We start from the raw sequence: 20,213 nt of genomic DNA on the forward strand, positions 1-20,213 counted from the left end.
CGAAAGACAGCACTGATTGTTCCACCCAGATCAAACTTTATATCAGATTATATCCTCAAATTTTATAGAGCCTGATATTTGGGTCCCCAAGATGTTCCAAGACTCTAACTTCACTTTCAAGTCTGGAATCCGTTGAATAAAATGAGACCCGTTGATTTGAAAGTAGGTCCATTTATTTCGTACAATTCAGTTCAATATTAAATATATTTACTATATATAAGTAGATTACAACTATAGTAAGGTCAGTTCAGGAGGCACTTACTCAGCCATTCTGGAAATGGAACCTTCCTAGTTTATTTATTTTGTTTTTAACTAATGAACTTTGCTTTTTAGAGTAATTTTAGATTCACAGCAAAATTGAACATCAAGTACAGAGAGTTCCCACATACCCCATCCACATACATGCACAACCTTCCCCATTATCAATATCCTGCACCAGAAGGGCACATTTATTATAATTGGTGAACCTACAATGACACATCATTATCACTCAAAGACCATAATTTATGTTAGGATTCACTCTTGGTGGTGGTGTACATCCTGTGGTTTTTGACAAATGTATAATCACATGTACCTAGCACTGTATTATCATATAGACTATTTCACTGCCCTAAAAATTGTCTGTGTTCTGCCTATTCATCCCTCCCTTGCCCAACACCTGGCATCCACTGATCTTTTCATAGTCTCCATAATTTTGCTTTTTCCAGAATGTCATATAGTATTTGGAATCATACACTATATAACCTTTTCAGATTGGTTTATTTCACTCAGTAATATGCATTTAAGATTCCTCCATGTCTTATCGTGGCTTGATAACTCATTTCTTGTTAGCACTGAATAATATTCCATTGTCTAGATGTACCAGGTTATTCACTCACCTACTGAAGGACATTTTGGTGACTTCCAAGTTTTGGCAATTATGAAGAAAGCTGCTATAAACATCTGTGTGTAGATTTTTATGTGGACTTAAGTTTTCAGTTCATGTGGTAACTGCCAAGGAGCGTGATTGCTGGATTATATAGTTAAAGATACGTTTAGTTTTGAAAGAAACTGCTAAACTGTCTTCCAAAGTGGCTGTGCCATTTTGCATTCCTACCAACAACAAATGAGAGTTCCTATTGTTCCACATCCTCACCAGCATTTGGTGGTATCAATGCTTTGGAATTTGGCCATTCTGATAGGTTTGTAGTGGTATCTTGTTTCAATTTGCATATCCTTAATAACATAAGATTTGAACATCTTTTCATATGCTTACTTACTTGCCATCTGTATATCTTCTTTGATGAGGTGTCTGTTCGGACTTTTTGCCTATTTTTAATTTGATTGTTTTCCTTATTGTTGAGATTTAAATGTTCTTTGTATCTTTTGGATAACAGTCCATGTCTTTTGCAAATATTTTCTCCTAGTGTGTGGCTTGTTTTCTCATACACTTTTGCAGAGCAGAGTTTTTAATTTTAATAAAGATCAGCTTATCAATTATTTTTTTCATGGATCATGCCTTTGGTGTTTTATCTAAAATGTCATTGCCATACCCAAGATCATCAAGATTTTCTCCTATGTTATCTTCTAGGAGTTTTACAGTTTTGTGTTTTTTGTTTAGGTCTGTGATTCATTTTGAGTTAATTTTTATGAAAGTCTGTGTCTAGATTCATTTTTTTTTGCATGTGGATGTTCAGTTATTCCAGCACTATTTGTTTAAAAGACTGTCTTTTTCCCATTGTATTGCTTTTGCTCCTTGTCAAAAGTCAGTTGACTACATTTTTGTGGGTCTATTTCTGGCTCTGTATTCTGTCTCTGTTCTATTCCATTAATATATTTGTCTATTCTTTCTCCAATAACACATAGTCTTGATTACCATAGATTTATAATCTAAATCTTGAAGTTTGGTAGTATGAGTCCTCCAACTTTGTTCTCCTTCAATATTGAATTGGTTATTATGGATCTTTTGCCTCTCCCTATAAACTTTAGAATCAGTTTATTGATATCCACAAAATAATTTGCTGAGGTTTTGATTGGGATTGCATTGAATCTATAGATGAAGTTGAGAAAAACGGACATCTTGACAATATCAAGTCTTCCTATCAATGAACATGGACTATCTCTCCATTTGTATAGTTCCTGTTTGATACCTTTCATCAGAGTTTTATAGTTTTTCTCGTAGATTTTATACATACTTTATTAGATTCATACCTACGTATTTCATTTTGGGAGGTGCTAATGTGAATGTTAATATGTTTTTAATTTCAAATTGCACTTGTTCATTGATAGTATAAAGTGTTGACTTTTGTACATTAACCTTGTATCCTACAACTTTGCTATATTGCTTATTAGGAGGGTTTTTGTCAAAGTTTTTTCAGATTTTCTACGTAGGCCATTAAGTCGTCTATAAACAAAGATAGTTTTATTTCTCCTTTCCCAATTTGTATATCTTTTATTTCCTTATCTTACTGTATTAGCTAGGACTCACAGTATGATGTTGAAAAGCAGTGGTAAGATATTTTGTGGATATCAATTTATGCCATTTTCCTTGGTGGGAAAGCTTTTAAGTTTCTCACCATTAAGTATGATGTTAACTGTACGTTTTTTGTCGATTTCTTTACAAAGTTGAGGGACTTCCCTTCTATTCTTAATTTGTTGACCATTTTTTAAATCATGAATGTTTTTTGGATTTTGTCAAATGCTTTTTCGTCATATGTTGATATGATCATTTGATTTTGCTTCTTTAGCCTATTGATGTGATTGATTGCATTAATTGATTTTCAAAGGTTGAGCCATGTACATACTTGAGATAAATCCCACTGGTTATGATGTATAATTCCTTTTATGCATTGTTGGATTGGATTTGCTAATATTTTGTTTAGTTTACATCTGTGTCCATGAGAGATATTAGTCTGTAGTTTTCTTGTAATGTCTGTGCCTAGTTTTGGTGTTAGGATAATGGTGGCCTCATAAAATAAGTTAAGAAGTGTTCCTTCTGCTTTTATATTCTGGAAAAGATTGTGACAGTGCAGAATTGGTAAAATTTCTTCCTGAATGTTTCATAGAATTCACTAGTGAACCCATCTGGGCCTGATGCTTTCTGTTTTGGAAGGTTATTAATTATTGATGAAATTTTAGTAGATACAAACCTATTCAGATTGTCTGTTTCTTCTTGTGAGCTTTGGCAGATTTTGTCTTTAAGGAATTGGTCTTTTAAATCTAGGCTATCAAATTTGTGGGCATAGAGTTGTTCATAATATTCCTTTATTATCCTTTTAATGTCCATGGAATCTGTAGTGATGTCCCCTCTTTCATTTCTGATGTTAGGATTTGTGACTTCTCTCTTTTTTTCTTAGTCAGTCTGTCTGTTGTTGTTTTTCAAAATCTGGTTTTTGGTTTTGTTGATTTTCTCTATTGATTTCCTGTTTTCAATTTTACTGATTGCTGCTCTAGTATTTATTATTTCTTTTCATCTCCTTACTTTAGATTTAATTTGCTCTTTTTCTAGTTTCTTAAGGTGGAGGCTTAGATGATTAATTTTAGATCTTCTTTTCTAATATATGCATTTAATGCTATAAATTTCTCTCTAAGCTATGTTTCACTGCATCCCACAAATTTTGATAAGTTGTATTTTCATTTTCATTTAGTTCAAAATATTATTTAATTTCTCTTAAAATTCCTTTTTTGACCTGTGTATTATTTTAAAGTGTGTTTTTTAATCTCAAAGTACTCTGGGATTTTCTCAGTTTTTTTTCCTGTTCTTGGTTACTAGTTTAATTCCACTGTGATTTGAAAGTAGACATTATATGATTTCTATTCTTTTAAATTCGTTATGATGTGGTCTGTCTTGGTGACTGTTCCATGTGAGCTTGAGAAGAATGCTGTCGTTGGATGAATTAGTCTGTGGATGTCAATTATATCTAGTTGCTTGATGGTGCTGTAGAGTTCAACTATGTCCTTAACTGAGTGTCTACCTGTTAGATCTGTCAATTTCTGATAGAGGAGTGTTGACGTCTCTAACTATAATAGTGTATTCATCTATTTCTGCTTGCTGTTCTAACAGTTTTGCTTCTCATATTTTGAAGCTCTGTTAGGTGCCTACCCATTAAGGATTATTATGTTATTTTTTTAATATAGACCCCTTTATCATGTGATGCCCCTCTTTATCCTGATAACTTCTGTTGCTCTGAAGTCTGCTGTGTTTGAAATTAATATAGCTACTCCCACATTCTTTTGATTAGTGTTAATATGATATAGCTTTATCCGTTTACTTTTAATCTGTGTGCATCTTTATATTTAAAATGACTTTCTTATAAACAACATATAGTTGGATCTTGTTTTTTAATCCATTGTAACAGTCTCTGATAATTAACTTATTTAGAGCTTTGACATTGAAGGTGTTATTGATATAATTGGATTAATATCAACCATTTTTTGCCTGTAGCTTTTGCTCCTATTTTTATCTTCCACTCTTTTTTCTTTTTCTATCTTTTGTGGTTTTAACTGAGCATTTTGTATGATTCCATTGCCTCTCTCTCTCTCTCTTTTTTTAGCCTATCAATTGCACTTTTTTAAAAAACTTTTTTCAGTGTTTGCAATATACATTTACAACTAATCCAGGTCCATTTATAACACTATACTGTTTCACAGGTAGTACCAATACCTTAAATAAAATAATCCCAGTTCTTCCCTCCTGTTCTTTGTATTATTGCAGGCATTCATTTCACTTATATATAAGTGCATGCGCATGTGTGTACATATATACACACAATATATACTGTGTTTCCCTGAAAATAAGACCTAGCCAGACAATCAGCTCTAATGCATCTTTTGGAGCAAAAATTAATGTAAGACCTGGTATTATTTTATATATTATATTACATTAATTATATTATATTATACCCAGTCTTATGGTAAAATAAGACTGAGTCTTATATTTTTACTCCAAAAGACGCATTAGAGTTGATTGTCCAACTAGGTCTTATTTTCAGGGAAACACGGTAATCTGTTATTGCTATTATTATTTTGGGCAAAACTGTTATCTGTTAGATCAATTAAGAATATGAAAAATCAAAGTTTTAATTTTATCTTCACTTATTTATTTCCTTATGTAGATCTGAGTTTCTGACTTTTACCACTTTCTTTTTCTCAGAACTTTTAATTCCTCATAAGGCAGATTCACTGGCAAAAAGTTCCCTTAGTTTTTGTTTCTCCTTCACGTTTTTTTTTGTTGTTGTTTTGTTTTGTTTTGTTTTGTTTAGATTTTATTAGGGAAGGGGAACAGGACTTTATTGGGGAACAGTGTGTACTTCCAGGCCTTTCTTTCCAAGTCAAGTTGACCTTTCAGTCAGTTGTGGAGGGTGCCATTCAGCTTCAAGTTGTTGTCCTTTCGGTCTTAGTTGTGGAGGGCACAGCTCAGCTCCAGGTCCAGTTGCCGTTTCTAGTTGCAGCGGGCACAGCCCACCATCCCCTGTGGGAGTCGAACCGGCAACCTTGTGGAGCTCAGTGGCAGCTCAGCTCAAGGTGCTGTGTTTAATCTTAGTTTCAGGGGGCGCTGCCCAGCATCCCTTGTGGGACTTGAGGAATTGAACTGGCAACCTTGTGGTTGAGAGCCCATGCTCCAACCAACTGAGCCATCCAGGAGGCAGCTCAGCTCAAGGTGCCATGTTCAATCTTAGTTGCAGGGGGCAGAGCCCACCATCCCTTGCGGGACTCGAGGAGTTGAACCGGCCACCTTGTGGTTGAGAGCCCACTGGCCCATGTGGGAATCAAACTGGCAGCCTTCGGAGTTAGGAGCATGGAGCTCTAACCGCCTGAGCCACCAGGCTGGCCCCTCTCCTTCACTTTTGAAGGATAATTTTGCAGGGTACAGAATTTTAGGCTGGTAGGGTTTTTTTTCCTGTCGACGCTAAGTATTTCACTCCACTCTCTTCTTGCTTGTATAGTTTCTGAGAGGTTGAATATGATTCTTATCTTTGCTTTTCTCTAGGTAAGGTGTTTTGTCCCTCTGGCTTTTTATATAATATGCCTAGGTGTAGCTCTTTTGGCATTTAATCTGCTTGGTGTTCTCTGAGCTTCCTGGATCTGTGGTTTTGTATCTGGCATTAACTGGGGGGAAATTCTCAGTCATTATTTCAAATATTTCTTCTGTTTCTTCTCTTCTGGTATTCCCATTATACATACGTTACACCTTTAGCAATTGTCCTGCAGTTCTTGGGTATTCTGTTGTATTTATTCTGTTCTTTATTTTCTCTTTGCTTTTCGGTTTGGGAAGTTTCTAATGTCATATCCTCAAGGTCAGAAATTCTTTCCTCAGCTGTTTCATTTCCACTAATGAGCCCTTCAAAGGCATTCTTCCTACTGTTACAGTGTTTTTGACCTCTAGCATTTCTTTTTTATTTTTTTGTTAGAATTTCCACCTCTCTACTTACAGTTTTCCGTATGTTCTTGCATGTTGCCTACTTTTTCCATTAAAGCTCTTACTATATTATCATAATTCTAAAAAAATTCTTGCTCTGATAATTTCAACATTCCTGTCATATCTGACTCTGGTTCTGATGCTTGTTTAATCTCTTCCGACTGCATGTGTTGCCGTTTAGTGTGCTTTATAATTTTTGATTGAAAGGCAGACATGATGCACTACGTAAAAAGAACTGCTGTAAATAGGCCTTCAGTAATGTAGTAGTAAAGTGTAGGGGGAGGAGAAGTGCTCTGTAGTCCTGTGATTGAGTCTTAGCCCTTTGGTGAGCCTGTGCCTCTGGACTATGAACTTCACCAGTGCTTCTTAGTCCCATCACCCCACCCCCACCCCCCACAAATGGGACAAGATGGCTGGAGGGGGCTGGAGTTAGGTATTTCTCTTCCCGCAGGTAGGTTAGGCTCTGATCAAGCCCCAGCAGGTTAAGTTCTGGTAAAATAGTTTCTCCTGACTGCGAACATTGTTAAGAACATAATGTTCTGGTATATTTCAAAATGGTTCCTTTACCGCTCCCCCTGCTGGAAGCTTGAGGGGAGTTTTCTTTGATACTCACTGAGAGAACTTGGTAAAACTCAATAGTGTGGGGATCCCTCTATGACTACATCCCCCAGGAGTTTTTAACTCAGATTTGTTCACACTGAGCCTACAATTACAATTCAGGCTTTCCTACCTTGTCACTGGCTTCTGTGGAGGTTTCTACTCATGGGTTTCTCCTCTGGTAAGTTGTGATTCTCTGTATCCGCTTGTCTGTCTCTTTCATCTTCGGGGCAGCAGTTTGCTCTGTCACTTCACTTCTCTGACAGATTTAAGAAGAGTTGTTTGTTTTTCATTTTATTCAGCTTTTTACTTGTTAGGATGGAGCAGAGACCTCTAAACTCCTTAGGTGCCAGACCAGAAACAGGAAGTTAATTCATTTATTTTTATTGCCGAGTATTCCATTGTATAACTGTACCACAATTTACATATTTCTTTTCTTATTGATGGACATTGTGTCAGACTGGGCCTAATCAGGAGACAAACCACAATGATTTAAAAGGTAAAGTTTAATAAAATATTTAACTGCAACAATAAAAGAGTAACTTTGAGATGTAAGGAAACTCTAAAGGATGCTATAAAGCTGAGGAAAAGTACCCAGGGAAGAGCAGACCTGGTAGGAAGGCCCTCTAGACTGGATTCAGACTTCCTCTGGGCTGGACTCAGATCTGGTCGGAGAAGGTGTAACTGCAGCCGACTGGATGGCAGAGATGTTTGCTAGTGTGCCCATGCCAGAGCTGGTCCACGGTCACTGAGCAATCAGGCAGCTCCCTCTGGAGCACTGGCAAGTTACAGCTAGTGTGCAGGCCTGCACAGAGAGTGGAAGTGCTGCTGGGAGCAGGAGGCTGGGAGCATATTATACCCCTCAGGGTAGTGGAAGACAAACCGAGGTTGTGGGGAATGGAGCAGGCAAGCAGAGGGAGTCAGGGCACTAGCGTTTGCATGCCTGGAGCACACAGAGTCCTTGCAGGGAGGGCTGTGGAAAGGTGATCACCAGGCCGGGTGAGGCAGGGTTGCCAGCATATGACTGTGTCAGAGCACCCCTGCATGTCCTCACTCCCACACCAGCTGTTGGTGTCGTTGCTGGAAGTGCACCAGGAGCCTCTTCTTCTGCAGTGTCCCTCCAGCACCCTCTACTGAGAATGTTTAACATTGTGCTCGCTGTAAAGGAAAATTGCTTAAAGGAATTCTCTCCTTTATCCCAGAGCAGGTATTGAAGGATGAATTTGGAGCTGAGAGGTATTAAACTGGTAACTAGCACATTTAGATTGTTTTCAGTTTTTCACCATTATAGTAAATGCTGCAATAAACATCCTTCCTCATGTTCTTTTTGTGTATACGAAATGTCAGACAATTAAGTTCGCAAACTTACTTGTCCGAACTTCATGGTTACAAAAACTGTCTAGGATGTATAGATATATAGGCATGGAATTGCTGAGTCATTGAATATACTGTATACATTTTTAGAATAAGATTAACAGGTCAGTGGGCATGCATGTTTATATGATGTTTGTTACATTTCATCTGACTTTACACTAGTATTCTGGAACTAAGAGGTATGTTTTCCTTAAACGTTCAGCTCCTATAATCCTAGATCGAGAGCAAGCCCCAGTAATCCACTCCTCTTCACTCCCTAACAGTTGCAGCCTCTCACCTCTACCTTCACCTACTAGGGCTAATTTCTGTATCCCTTGTCTGTTATTGTTAGTCACCACAGGAACCTCCAGGTACCAGCCCTTCCCATTTTCTACACTCTTAATTCCTATAAATCTTTGACCATTCCTTGTTCTGTCCTTTTTTGTCATTCCTCTGTGACTCTGAAACCCTTCTAATGTACCTTCTGGAATTCACAGTCCATTATCAGCAAAATCTATTGATATGTGCTCAATTTTGTTCTAAGAGAATCCTGGGGGAGAGGGAAGGGTTAGAACACTGACTGTCATACAGCCCTCTCAAGCATTAGCTCTTACCTCTCTGTCTTTTCATTATTCTCCCTCTCTTCCTAATGTCCCAAAACTTTGAATCTGATACCATTAAATTATATCACTTACTACCCATCATTGCAGCTGTAAATACCTTAGCTCTTGACTCACTATGATTCCTCAGGTCTAACTCTCCATTATTCTTCATGGTTTCAGTACACTTGTAGTTGATCTTTTCAGTTCTTAAGATGTTCAGTTCTTTGAATTCTTGTCTTCCGGTGACCTTCTGGAAGAAGATGAACCAGAGGAAGATGGAAAAGAGCAAATTGTTACAATTGGAAATAAATCTGTAGAAATGATTGATTTTGACTCTGTTACAAAACGGCAAAGAGAATCCCATGAGCTCTGTGAATATCAACAAATTTCAAACAGATTTTCCTCCCTCACTTATGAACAACTGCATTAACTCATGAATGTTTCTGGTCAATGACCTTACTACTTAGCTCCATACTACCTCAGTCACTTATGCCCTGTACTTATACTTCAGACCTTGTCTCCATAATTTTAGTTTCATTCCTCCTGTTTTTTAAGCACTACCTCCAGTCTTTCTACCTTGTACCATCTAGAAACCTCATCCCCCGCCCTGCCACCAGAATAATCATTGTATTCCAGACCTCTGATCCTTAATATATTGAGTTTGAGATGCTTCTGGACACTACTGTAATTCAGTATATTCGTCTTGATTTCAAGAGAGAACTAGAGCTAGAGAGCACCCAGAAGACAACAGGAAGAGCCAGCAGGATACCGACCCCACCTCTAGGCCCAGTGTTGTAAAGGGGTGTGTGAAAGCAGTCATTGAGAGAACTGCAGGGGAAGCTGCGTCCACAGGCCTTAACAGTCAAGTTTCACCTACCATGTTAAGGCCTATACTAAATGTATGTTCAGGGTGCTTGGGAATACAAAAGTAAGTATATTCTGGCAATTGGAAGATTGGTTAAGAGGCCATTGCTATTGTCAAGATGTACGGGAATGTTATAAATGGAGAAAATAGATGAAGATGAGAAAAATTTATGAGGTTGAATCAGCAGGGATTAGAATTGATTGTCTCCAGATTTCCTGGTTGGGTGATTAATGAGTGATGATACCTTTAACTTAAATAAGGAATATTGAAGGGAAGATTAGATGTAGGGGAAGGAGAAGGAAGACCCCAGAAACAAATCTGTACATTATATGGACACTTGATTTATGACAAAAGTGACACTGGGACAATAGTATGTCCATATGGAGAAATTTGAAGACTTAACTCTTCACAAAAATAAATTACACGTAAATTTTAGACTTTTTTTCAGCTTCATTAAGGTATAATTGAGATAAAATTGTAAGATATTTAAAGTGTGCCATGTGATGATTTGATGTGTGAATTGTAGATTTAAATGTGAAAGACAAAGCACTAAACATTTAGAAGGTATACAGGAGGATAGCTTTATTTCTGAAAAGGACATAAAGGGGTTTTTTTAAAGGACATAAAAGAGAAGGTTAATGATTTGGCTACATTAAATTTAAGAATTTCTAGTCATCAAAAGACACCATGAAAAGATGAGCTGCAGAGTAGGAGAAGATAATTATAATACTTAAAACTGACAAAGGGCTTGGATTCAGAACATTTAAAGAACTCCAGAAAATCAATAAAATAAGATAATATGATTGAAAAAAGGCCAAGAGACTTGAACAGACAGTTCACAAAAGCAATCCAACTAGCCAATAAATACATGAAGAGATAACATCTTATTAGTAATTATGGAAATGCAAAATAAAATCACAGTGAGATACCACTATATGACCAACAAAAATGGCTTAAAGTGACAAAACCAAGTGCAAATAAGTACACGAAACAATGGGAAGCCTTAAGCACTACTAGTGGAAGTATAAATTGGTACAACCGTTTTGGGGAAAGTTTGGCATTTTCTTATGTAAAGTTTAAAAATAGACAAACTAGAACACAAAAGGTCATATTTTATGGTTACATTTCTATTAAATATCCAGGATGGTCAATTCCATACAAATAAAGTAGATTAGTGAGTGGTTGCTTGGGGACAGGGGAATGAGGAGTGACAGCTAACAGGTATGGTTACTTTTTTGAGTGATAAAAATGTTCTAGAAGTATTGTATGAGAAATTAAACTCAAGTATTTAGAGATGCATACTAGGTTGGTAAAGCTATAAGGAAATGATGGCCATAAAAGGGTAATGTGTACCTTTATTGAGGAAGGGGAGGGGTTTTGATTGGAAGGATGATGTAGAGGGGTTTTGGAAGATGGCATTGTTAACCTGGATGGTATTTGCACAGGTGCTTGCTGTGTAACCCGTTAAACTGAGTAAGTGAAGCAACGGGTTCAAGGTCAACTGACTGTTCCCAGTTCTGTTTGTTTCATTATAATTTGTTTCTCTGGGATGGATGATTACTTGCCTTTGAACTCTCTCCTCCAATTGCTGAATTCCTTGGTAAGGTTAAAAACGCCTGCTTGCTGGGTTGCTGGGTTTTCTATCCGATTTTTTGTCCCCTTCTGGCTGTTTTTAAGGAAAAGTTCTTGATGTGATTTTTCTGGAGCCACAATTGTGAATGTGAGTAATAAGAATCAATTTAAATACTTTCTTCAAAATGTTAATATTTTAACATCTTAATCTTCCCTCAAAATAAAACCAATTCAAATTATCGATTTTATTCTATCACAATCTTCATATTAGTAATTTTGTCTTCTTCAATGTAAAATGAATATTAGAGAAATTGAGAAAACACAGTAAAAGTAGAACAAACATTTTAGGCCTTAGCATCTGTAGTATAATCAACAATTTCTCTGGTCTATAATTATCCCAGGATCCTGGCACAGAGCTTCTACAAAACTTGGAATTTCCTGACTCATAAGTGTCCTTGTTATGCTAAGGTGTGCCACCCCATCCCACCCCAGATGGCTTCTGGATGGAGCCTAGTCACCTGGAAGACCAACCACATGATTAGAAAGTTGGGACTTTGGGCCAGCCAGACCTCCTGGGGAGGGGATAGGAGCTAGAGATTGAGCTCAGTTGCATAACCAATGATTTAAGCAATTATGCCTGTGTAGTGAAACCTCAATAAAACTTGTAGATACCAAAGCTCAGTTTCCTGGTTGGTAAACACATTTATGTGCTGGGAGGGTGATGTGCCCTGATTCCACAAGGACAGGAGGGCATAGGAGCTCTGTATTTCTCCCCTGACCTTGCCTATGTGCATCCTTTATAATAAAGGTGTAATGATAAACATAACACTTTCTGAGTTCTGTGAGTTGTTCTGATGAACGATTGAACCTGGAGTGTGGAGGCGTAGAAACCTTCACATTTATAGTCAGTGGGTCAGAAGTACAGGTGGCCTTGGCATCTCCCAACCACAAGATTTATGGCTGGAGTAGGGAATGAGGCAGTCTTCTTGAGGACTTTGCCCTTAATCTGTCAGTTCTTCACGAACTCCATGTGGTTGGTGTCAGAATTGAATTGCAGCGCACCTAGTTGGTGTCAGAATACTATCTTTTGAAAAGTGTATTGGAGCCTGGCCAGTTAGAAGGAATGCTAATTATAATCTGTTTATTATTTCACCAGTTTCCAGATGGTAGGAATCCATTATTTCCCCCTGAACTACAGATGCTATTTTGCCAAAGATTACCACAATGTAGATAGAGGTCTGTTTTTGGTTGTATCCTGACAACTACCCCATAACTTGTGAGCCATTTTCTTTCTCTGGTGTTGGCCATATTTGGTGTATAAAATGTTGCGTTGTGAACCAGCTCTAAAAAGTTATGATGAACAAATGTAGAAACCTTAAAAGCTGATAAATGAGTAAGTACTTACCTTATCGACATTGGAATAAAAGGTACCATGTGGTACCTTTGGTTCTGTAGCTGTTATCAAGGATTCAAAAATAGGTGGACAGAAGAGAACCAGAGCATATACTCAACTTAAGACTCAGAAGAAGCCTTTGATGTAGAAGCTGTTTTAAACTAACTCTGGGTAAATACATTCTGACTTTGTTATGGCCTTATGGAGGCCCTAGTCACCTTTCATTTGAGTTACTGAAGAAACCTCCCTAACTCCTTATCTCTTTCTACTCAGTCCATTCCAAATTTTGAAGCTGGACATTTTTTTCTAATATATCACTTTTTACGTGTCATTCTACTGCTTAGAAGTTTTGAATAGCAGCATTCTCCAAAAGTGGTTCTCTAAATATGATCCTTTTGGGTGTTGGGGTGGGGTGGGGTGGTAGATATTAAAACATCTGCTTATTTTTTTACCTGAAAAATGCAAATTAAGTTGGGCTTAATTAGGTGTGGGTTGACACTGTCAGTTAGATTCATATGTCAGACTGTGTCATAAATTGTACGTAACGTATCATGAACAAACAATGGAGTTCTCCTGTAGACTCTCGGTCATGCATTTCCCTTCAGCATATTTATAACATGTTGCAGCTTACAGGTGAATTTTTACAATACCTTTCGATAATACTATATGGAGGGATATTTGAAACATTTTATGTAAGAAGGAAATTTGCTGGTTGTCTTGTGGCAAATTACTTAAAAGAATGCTCAGACTAAATGATGTAATGCAGTTTTCTTTCATGAAATGTCAAGTGTTCCAACTTTGCTGACCTTTTCTGTAGTAACGAGTGATTTTTAGTAGTATGCTGCCTTAGAGATATTTTTTGTGGAGGTATGTCAAATACTCTTAGCCCATTCATTTGGGATGAAGTTGACATTTTAACAATGAATGAAACAGTGTCTACATTTTGAAAGAAATTTGTGCCATGGAGAGAGCATTTTGAAAATGGATATTTGGAAATGTTCCCATCTATTTGATTTAGTTGACAAAAATGATGTCACTTACTGAAACAGGCAAATCTGCCAATTAAAAACATTGGAAATAGAATGTTTCTCATCTTCCAAATGAAATATTCAATAGATTTTTTAACCTATTTGCAAAAAATATAAAAATATTCTAAACCTTTCCATTAGTTTCCAAGAAAAACTGCATGACATCACAGAAGATAAAATTTACCATCCTTTGGGTAAATTGAAAAACAAGTATCATATTCTAATAAACATAGCCAATAATGCTTTTTCTACTGAGAGCTACATGTCTTTGTGAAGCTTATTTTTCATCTATAATAAAACCAAGTCACAAAATCTAAATTGAAAAGTTGATTATTATAAGTTGATCCATCGTAAGTTGGGGACCATCTGTAATTACTTAGAAGTGCAGTTGCTGGATTGTACGATAAGATTATGTTTAGCATTATAAGAAACTGCCAAACTGTCTTCCAAAGTAGCTATACCATTTTACATTCCCACTAGTAATGAATAAAAGTTCCTGTTGTTCCACATCTTCACCAACATTAGAGATTGTCCATCTTTTTCGCCATTCTAATAGGTGTATGTGAGTATCCATCCCGTTGTGGTTTTAATTGGCAATTCCCTAGGACAGATGATGTGGAGCAACTTTTCATATGCTTGTTTGCTATTTATCTATCTTCTTTGATGAGATGTCTATTCAGATACCCCCCCTCCCATTTTAAATTGGGTTTTTTTTTTTTAATTGTTGAGCTTTAAGAGTTCTTTGTACATTGTGGATACAAGTCTTTTATGAGATATGTGTTTTGCAAAATTTTTCTCCCAGGCTGTGGCTTATATTTTTTATTCTCTTATCAGTGTCTTTGGCAGAGCAGTTTTTAATTTTAATTCAGTCCAATTTATCAGTTTTTTTTCTTTCATGGATTATGCTTTAGGTTTCATATCTGAAAATTCATTACCAAAGCCAAGGTTACCTTGTTTTTCTTCCATGTTGTCTACTAGAAGTTTTATAATTTTGTGTTTTATATTTAGGCAAATGTTACATTAGGATCATTTATATGATCCACGTTGAGTTAAATTTTGTGAACGGTTGGGTCTAGATTCATTTTTGTTTTTGCATATAGACACCCAGTTGTTCCAGCACCATTTGTTGAAAAGACTATTCCATTGAATTGCCTATGCTCCTTTGTCAATATTGATTGACTATAGTTGTGTTTGTCTGTTTCTGGATGCTCTATTTTGTTCCATTAATCTATGTGTCTTTTATCAATACCACACTGTCTTAATTGCTTTAGTTTTATGGTGAGTCTTGAAGTCAAGTAATGTCAGTTCTCCAACTTTGTCCTTCAGTATCATGTTGGCTATTCTGGTTATTTTGACAGATAAACTTCAGAATCTGTCAATAGTCACAAATTAGCTTGCTGGGATTTTGATTGAAATTGCATTGAATCTATAGATCAAGTGGGGAAGAATTGACATCTGAACAATACTGAGTCTTACAATCCATGAACATGCAATACCACCTCATTTATTTAGATCTCTGATTTCTTTCGTCAGCGTTTTATAGTTTATAGATATAGATTTATATGTAAATGTATTAAATTTATGTGTAAACATTTTATTTTTATGTTAGTGTTAATTGTATTTTTAATTTCAACTACCAGTTGTTCATTGCCAGTATAAAGGAAAGCAGTTGATTTGTATATTAGCCTCGTATCATGCAACATTGCTATAATAGCTTATAAGTTGTTCCAGCAGTTATTTTTTTCCTTTCTTTTCTTTTTTTTCTTTTTTTGGTTGATTCTTTAATCTACATAGACATCATGTCATCTGCAAACAAAGACAGCTTTATTTCTTCCTTCCCAATCTATTTAACTTTTATTTCCTTTTCTAGTTTTACTGCACTAATTGGACTTCAGTATGATGTTAAATGGAGTAGTGGAGGGGTGCGCATCTTGCCTTGTAGAGGGAAAGCATCCAGTTTCTCACTATTAAGTCTGTTGTTAGTATGTCTTCTGTAGACGCTCTTGATCAAGTTGAGGAAGTTTTCCTTTGTTCCTAGTTTGCTGAGGGTTTTTTCTTTTTAATCAAGAATGGGTATTAGATTTTTGTCAAATGTCTTTCTGTATCAATGGGTATTAGATTTTTGTCAAATGGTTTTTCCTCCTTAGTCTGTTGATGTGGTAGATTATACTAATTAATTTTCAAATGTTGAATCAACCTTGCATAGTTAGAATAAATTCTACTTGATTGCGGTATATAATTTTTTATACATTGTTGGATTTTATATTTCTAATGTCTTGTTGAACACTTTTGTATCTATGTTCATGAGAGATACTGGTCTATACTTTCCTTATAATGTTTTTTTCTGGTTTTGTTGTTAAGGTAATACTGGCTTCATGCAGTGAGTTCATTTTTCTGTCATGGCCAACCCTTATCCTGAGTCATCCCATTCTCATAAACTATCAGGCCCTATCATGAATAACAAAGACACTCCTATCACTTGGAAAATTCCTCTAAAAAATTAGAGACTCAGTCCAGGAACTGGAGACAAAGGCCACTATATTCTTTGTCACACAATAGCTGGGTATAGAAGTTTAGGTTGGTAGAGTTTGGGTTTTTTCCTATAATTTGTAGACATTGCTCCATTGTCTTGCATTGTTTTCAGTGAGAAATCTGCTGTCTTTATCTTTGTTCCTCTGTATATAACATCTTTTCCATCCTCCAACCACCACCCAGCTGCTTTTAAGATTTTTCTTTTTATCATGAGTTTTGAGCAATTTGAATATAATGTGCTTTGGTATCATTTTCTTCCCCTTTTTCATATTCAGAGTCCTTGGAGATTCTTGGATATGTGGGTTTATAATTTGTTTTCTACCAAATTCGGGAAATTGTCACCCTTTATTTCTTCAAATATGTTTTCTGTACCCCCTACTCTCTTCTCTTTTAAGGATTATTAGGTTGCTTGAAGTTGTCTCGCAGCTTATTGATGCTCTGTTTTATTTTTTGCAGCTTTTTTTCCTCTTAGTTATTTTTGGTGTGTGTGTGTGTGTGTGTGATTTTTTGGATCCCTAGCTTTACTGTGACCACCTGGAAGATTCTTTATATTCTACCCTCTAACCAGTACACCTTGTCCTTGGAAGGCCAGTCATTGTAGGATACTCATGTCCAGAATTTCCTTGAGGCTTTAGCTGGGTAGTTTTGAGAACCAACAAAGGGCATCTAGCTTTATGTTTCACGAATCAAATTGAGGGTATTTGCTAATCCTTGAGATGACATTATTTAAAAGAACAGATCTTTCTTTAAAAGGCATTGATAATTCTGAGGAGGCTTGATCCTCATTAAGGTCCTGGCTAACAAAACAACTACTCTAAATCATTTCTCTCCAACCCTGGTGGCCTATACTAGCCAGGAGATGGGACTGGATCGTAGGTCATAGTTCTAGACCCGAAGCATGGAAAATCCAGAGTCGGTACTAGTTTGAGAGCAGATCTACTGCATAAGGTTGTGTACTTCATTGCGGCTTCCGTCAAGGGAATGAGTGAAAACTGAAAATGTCTCTTCCTAATTAGTTCTCCCAAAGAAAGTACCTTTATATAACTGATACAGAGTTGCTGCATAGGGTAGTGGGGCATTGTTTAAGAGACTGGTTTTTCCTAGATCAGTACAGAAAAATATTAAGTACTACAAGGCCCTCTTGGATGGATATAATGGCAAGCAATTTGGTAGCTTCTCCGCACCTTGGAACATCCATACCCTATACAGCAAACAAACTATTCAAGAAAAAGCCAGGGCATACTGAACTACCAGGCCTCTAGGTAGCTGCAATTCTCATAGCCAATGTTGGTTCTCAGGGGTGAGCACAGAAGCGAGGAGGCGGGCAGGGATTCTTGGCACAGCATGGAGTGTGGTGCTTACTTCGGCATGGCCTTTTGGATAGAAACATATTGACAGCTTCTGTCAACTAGGGGCTCCTAAATACAAGCCCCTAGCTAGAAGTTAGACCAGAGAAGTAAGGCAGACTTACGTTCAGGAACTATTGTGATTAGTGCAAAGATAAGCACACAATTTTGTTCAAAGCTTCTAAGCTTAAATTAGCAAGTTCCAGGGGACATGTGAAAACAAATAAAGACAGGGGCATAATTCCTATACTATAAGGAGGTTGGGCGTGCTCTGCAGTCTTAGATGCCTTGTGTAGGGACTATTTTAAGGAACACTGCTATCTTAAGTACTCACCTGAGAACTTCAGTTTCCCTTAAGCACACGTTTCTGTGCTAGTCCTTTGTATGCAGTCTGCAGAGATATATATGTACAGCAGACTTTGGGACCAGGAGTCCTGTTGCCCTTTGAGAAATGTTTGAACATTTGGCCATGCCATCTGTGCTGAATGCGTTCTGCAAGCCTTTGGAGTGTTGGGTTAATTTGATTAGGCATATTGGAGATTGAGTGTTCCTAGGCGCGCAGGAAATTGGCAAGTTGCTGCTGGATCTAGAATGGATGCCTGGGAGACATAGATGGTTAAAGACAACTTGGGGACAAGGGAAAAACCTCTGTGCTGCCAAATTTTACAAAGAGCGAATCACTAAACTACATGGCGGGCCTTAAAAAATAACCATTATGTGCTAATTGCCAATGCAAGAGGAGGTGTCGTGCGGGGCAGCCTGCAGGGTCTCAGCTCCCGCTCCCCACATAAGAACGCAGGATATGGTGAGGCCAAAAAGGAACACCCACGGAGCCATAGATAGGGGAGTCATACTACTATATTCTTGCTGGCGGCACTATAGCCTCACTGGAGGCTGAATCCACACTGTCCGCAACCCGCCATCCTAACTGCAATCCCCGCTTGCCAGCCCAGCCGCCATCTTCTTGCTAGCCCCCCCATTTTGCTGCTAGCGTAGCCACAGCAGTTATATTAGTGGCCAATGGCTCACTGGTTACAGCTGACAGCCAACTAGCCACAGCTGATGGCCATCCAATCACAGGTGATGGCCATTTACTACCTAAGCCAGCACCTTTCTATGTGAGGCCGAGACCCTGGAAACTGCTTTCTGGGGCTCTGTCCCCACAGGAAGATTTCTTCCCTAAAGGTTGTCTGAATCCTCCTCAGCAGCAAATCTCTCTAAGGGTATCTTTTCCTTTCCCCCTCTACAGGTAACAGTCCTTTGGACAGCCCCCGGAATTTCTCTCCCAACGCACCTGCTCACTTTTCCTTTGTTCCTGCCCGTAGGTAAGTTGATAGAAAAACCTCCTTTGTGACTAGCATGTGTGGCACTTGCCTAAATGTCAGTTAACATCAGCTTCCTCCTTTGAGGCACTGCCCGTCCAAGTGTGTTACCTTGGGCTACCAGCCAACAAACGTCTTTCCTTGCTTTCCTCACCCAGGTCATAATCATCTTGTTCATGCTTTACTTTCTATCTAGATGCTCTAGGTATTTGCATTTGAATGTTTGAATGGGCAAGTAGACACTAGACGTGGATTTAGTTTTATAATCCTAAACAGAAGTCCCTGCTTTCCTGAGGGTTGGGAGAAGTTAGATGGCTGACTTGGGTGCCCCTTCTGACCTAATTGCCTTGCCTTGTTCAAAACAAATATTATCTGAGTTTGTCTCAAGGACTCACCTCTCCTACCCTGTGTAACTTCCGATTAGTTAAATAAGGATGCAGGTAGGAACACTTAACAGTATAGGGATATGCTGGATTGATGTATTTGTTTTATCAGCCCAGCTGGAAAGTCTTACTTACCTCAAACTTTCTTCTTTGATTATACGTGAACTGTGGCCTCAGATTAGGTCTGAGCTGGGACAGCAAGGCCTGTAACTGATCTCTATAAGTGGCATTTAATTATTTCCCATTCATTCAATGAATACTTACTGAGTACCCAGTATGCCCAGGCACTATGCTGGGTACTTAGTTATATAGCGATAGCAAAACAGACATAGCCCCTACTTTCCTAAAACTTAGTAGAGTCTGTGTAGTGGTCCCCTTTGTAAGGAATGCTATTCCCTCACATCCTCCCCTAGTTAACTCATTTCTCATGTTACAAAGTCAACTCCTCAGAGAGGCCTTCCCTAACCATGCAATATAAAGGAGCCCCCTCATCATTTTCTATCAAATTATCCATTTATATTTGCAAACTAGTGCTTTCTAACACCTGATATTTTTTTATTTGCTTTTTTTTCTATCTCCCCTCAACCAGAATCAAAGCACCTTTAAAAGAGATACCTTAATATGTTGAAAGCTGTGTCTCCTGGTATATAATGAGCACTCAGTCAGTGCTTATTGATTGAATGAGTGGTGGAGAAGAATAATGAACAAGCAAACAAACAGATACAAATAGTTACAAACTGTGATAAGTACCATGAAGAGAAAGAACAGGATACTACGTGAAAGTATATGAAGGGAATGGGGCTGGGGAATATATCCTGGGTAG

General features: G+C 37.6%; 1 protein-coding gene across 12 annotated transcripts in view; it reads left to right on the forward strand.

Moving 5' to 3' along the window:
* Positions 1-20,213, forward strand: part of MAST2 (microtubule associated serine/threonine kinase 2) — a 181,809-nt gene that overhangs the window by 132,291 nt on the left and 29,305 nt on the right. For all 12 annotated transcript variants that reach the window (XM_019749394.2, XM_019749395.2, XM_019749392.2 and 9 more), the window contains one exon: positions 18,935-19,010. In XM_019749394.2, the coding sequence (XP_019604953.2) occupies positions 18,935-19,010 (76 nt within the window). The remainder of the gene's footprint in view (positions 1-18,934; positions 19,011-20,213) is intronic.

The sequence above is a fragment of the Rhinolophus sinicus genome, chromosome 14, assembly GCF_057876585.1.
Source record: "Rhinolophus sinicus isolate RSI-liver-muscle chromosome 14, RSI-T2T, whole genome shotgun sequence".
Taxonomy (NCBI): Eukaryota; Metazoa; Chordata; class Mammalia; order Chiroptera; family Rhinolophidae; genus Rhinolophus; species Rhinolophus sinicus.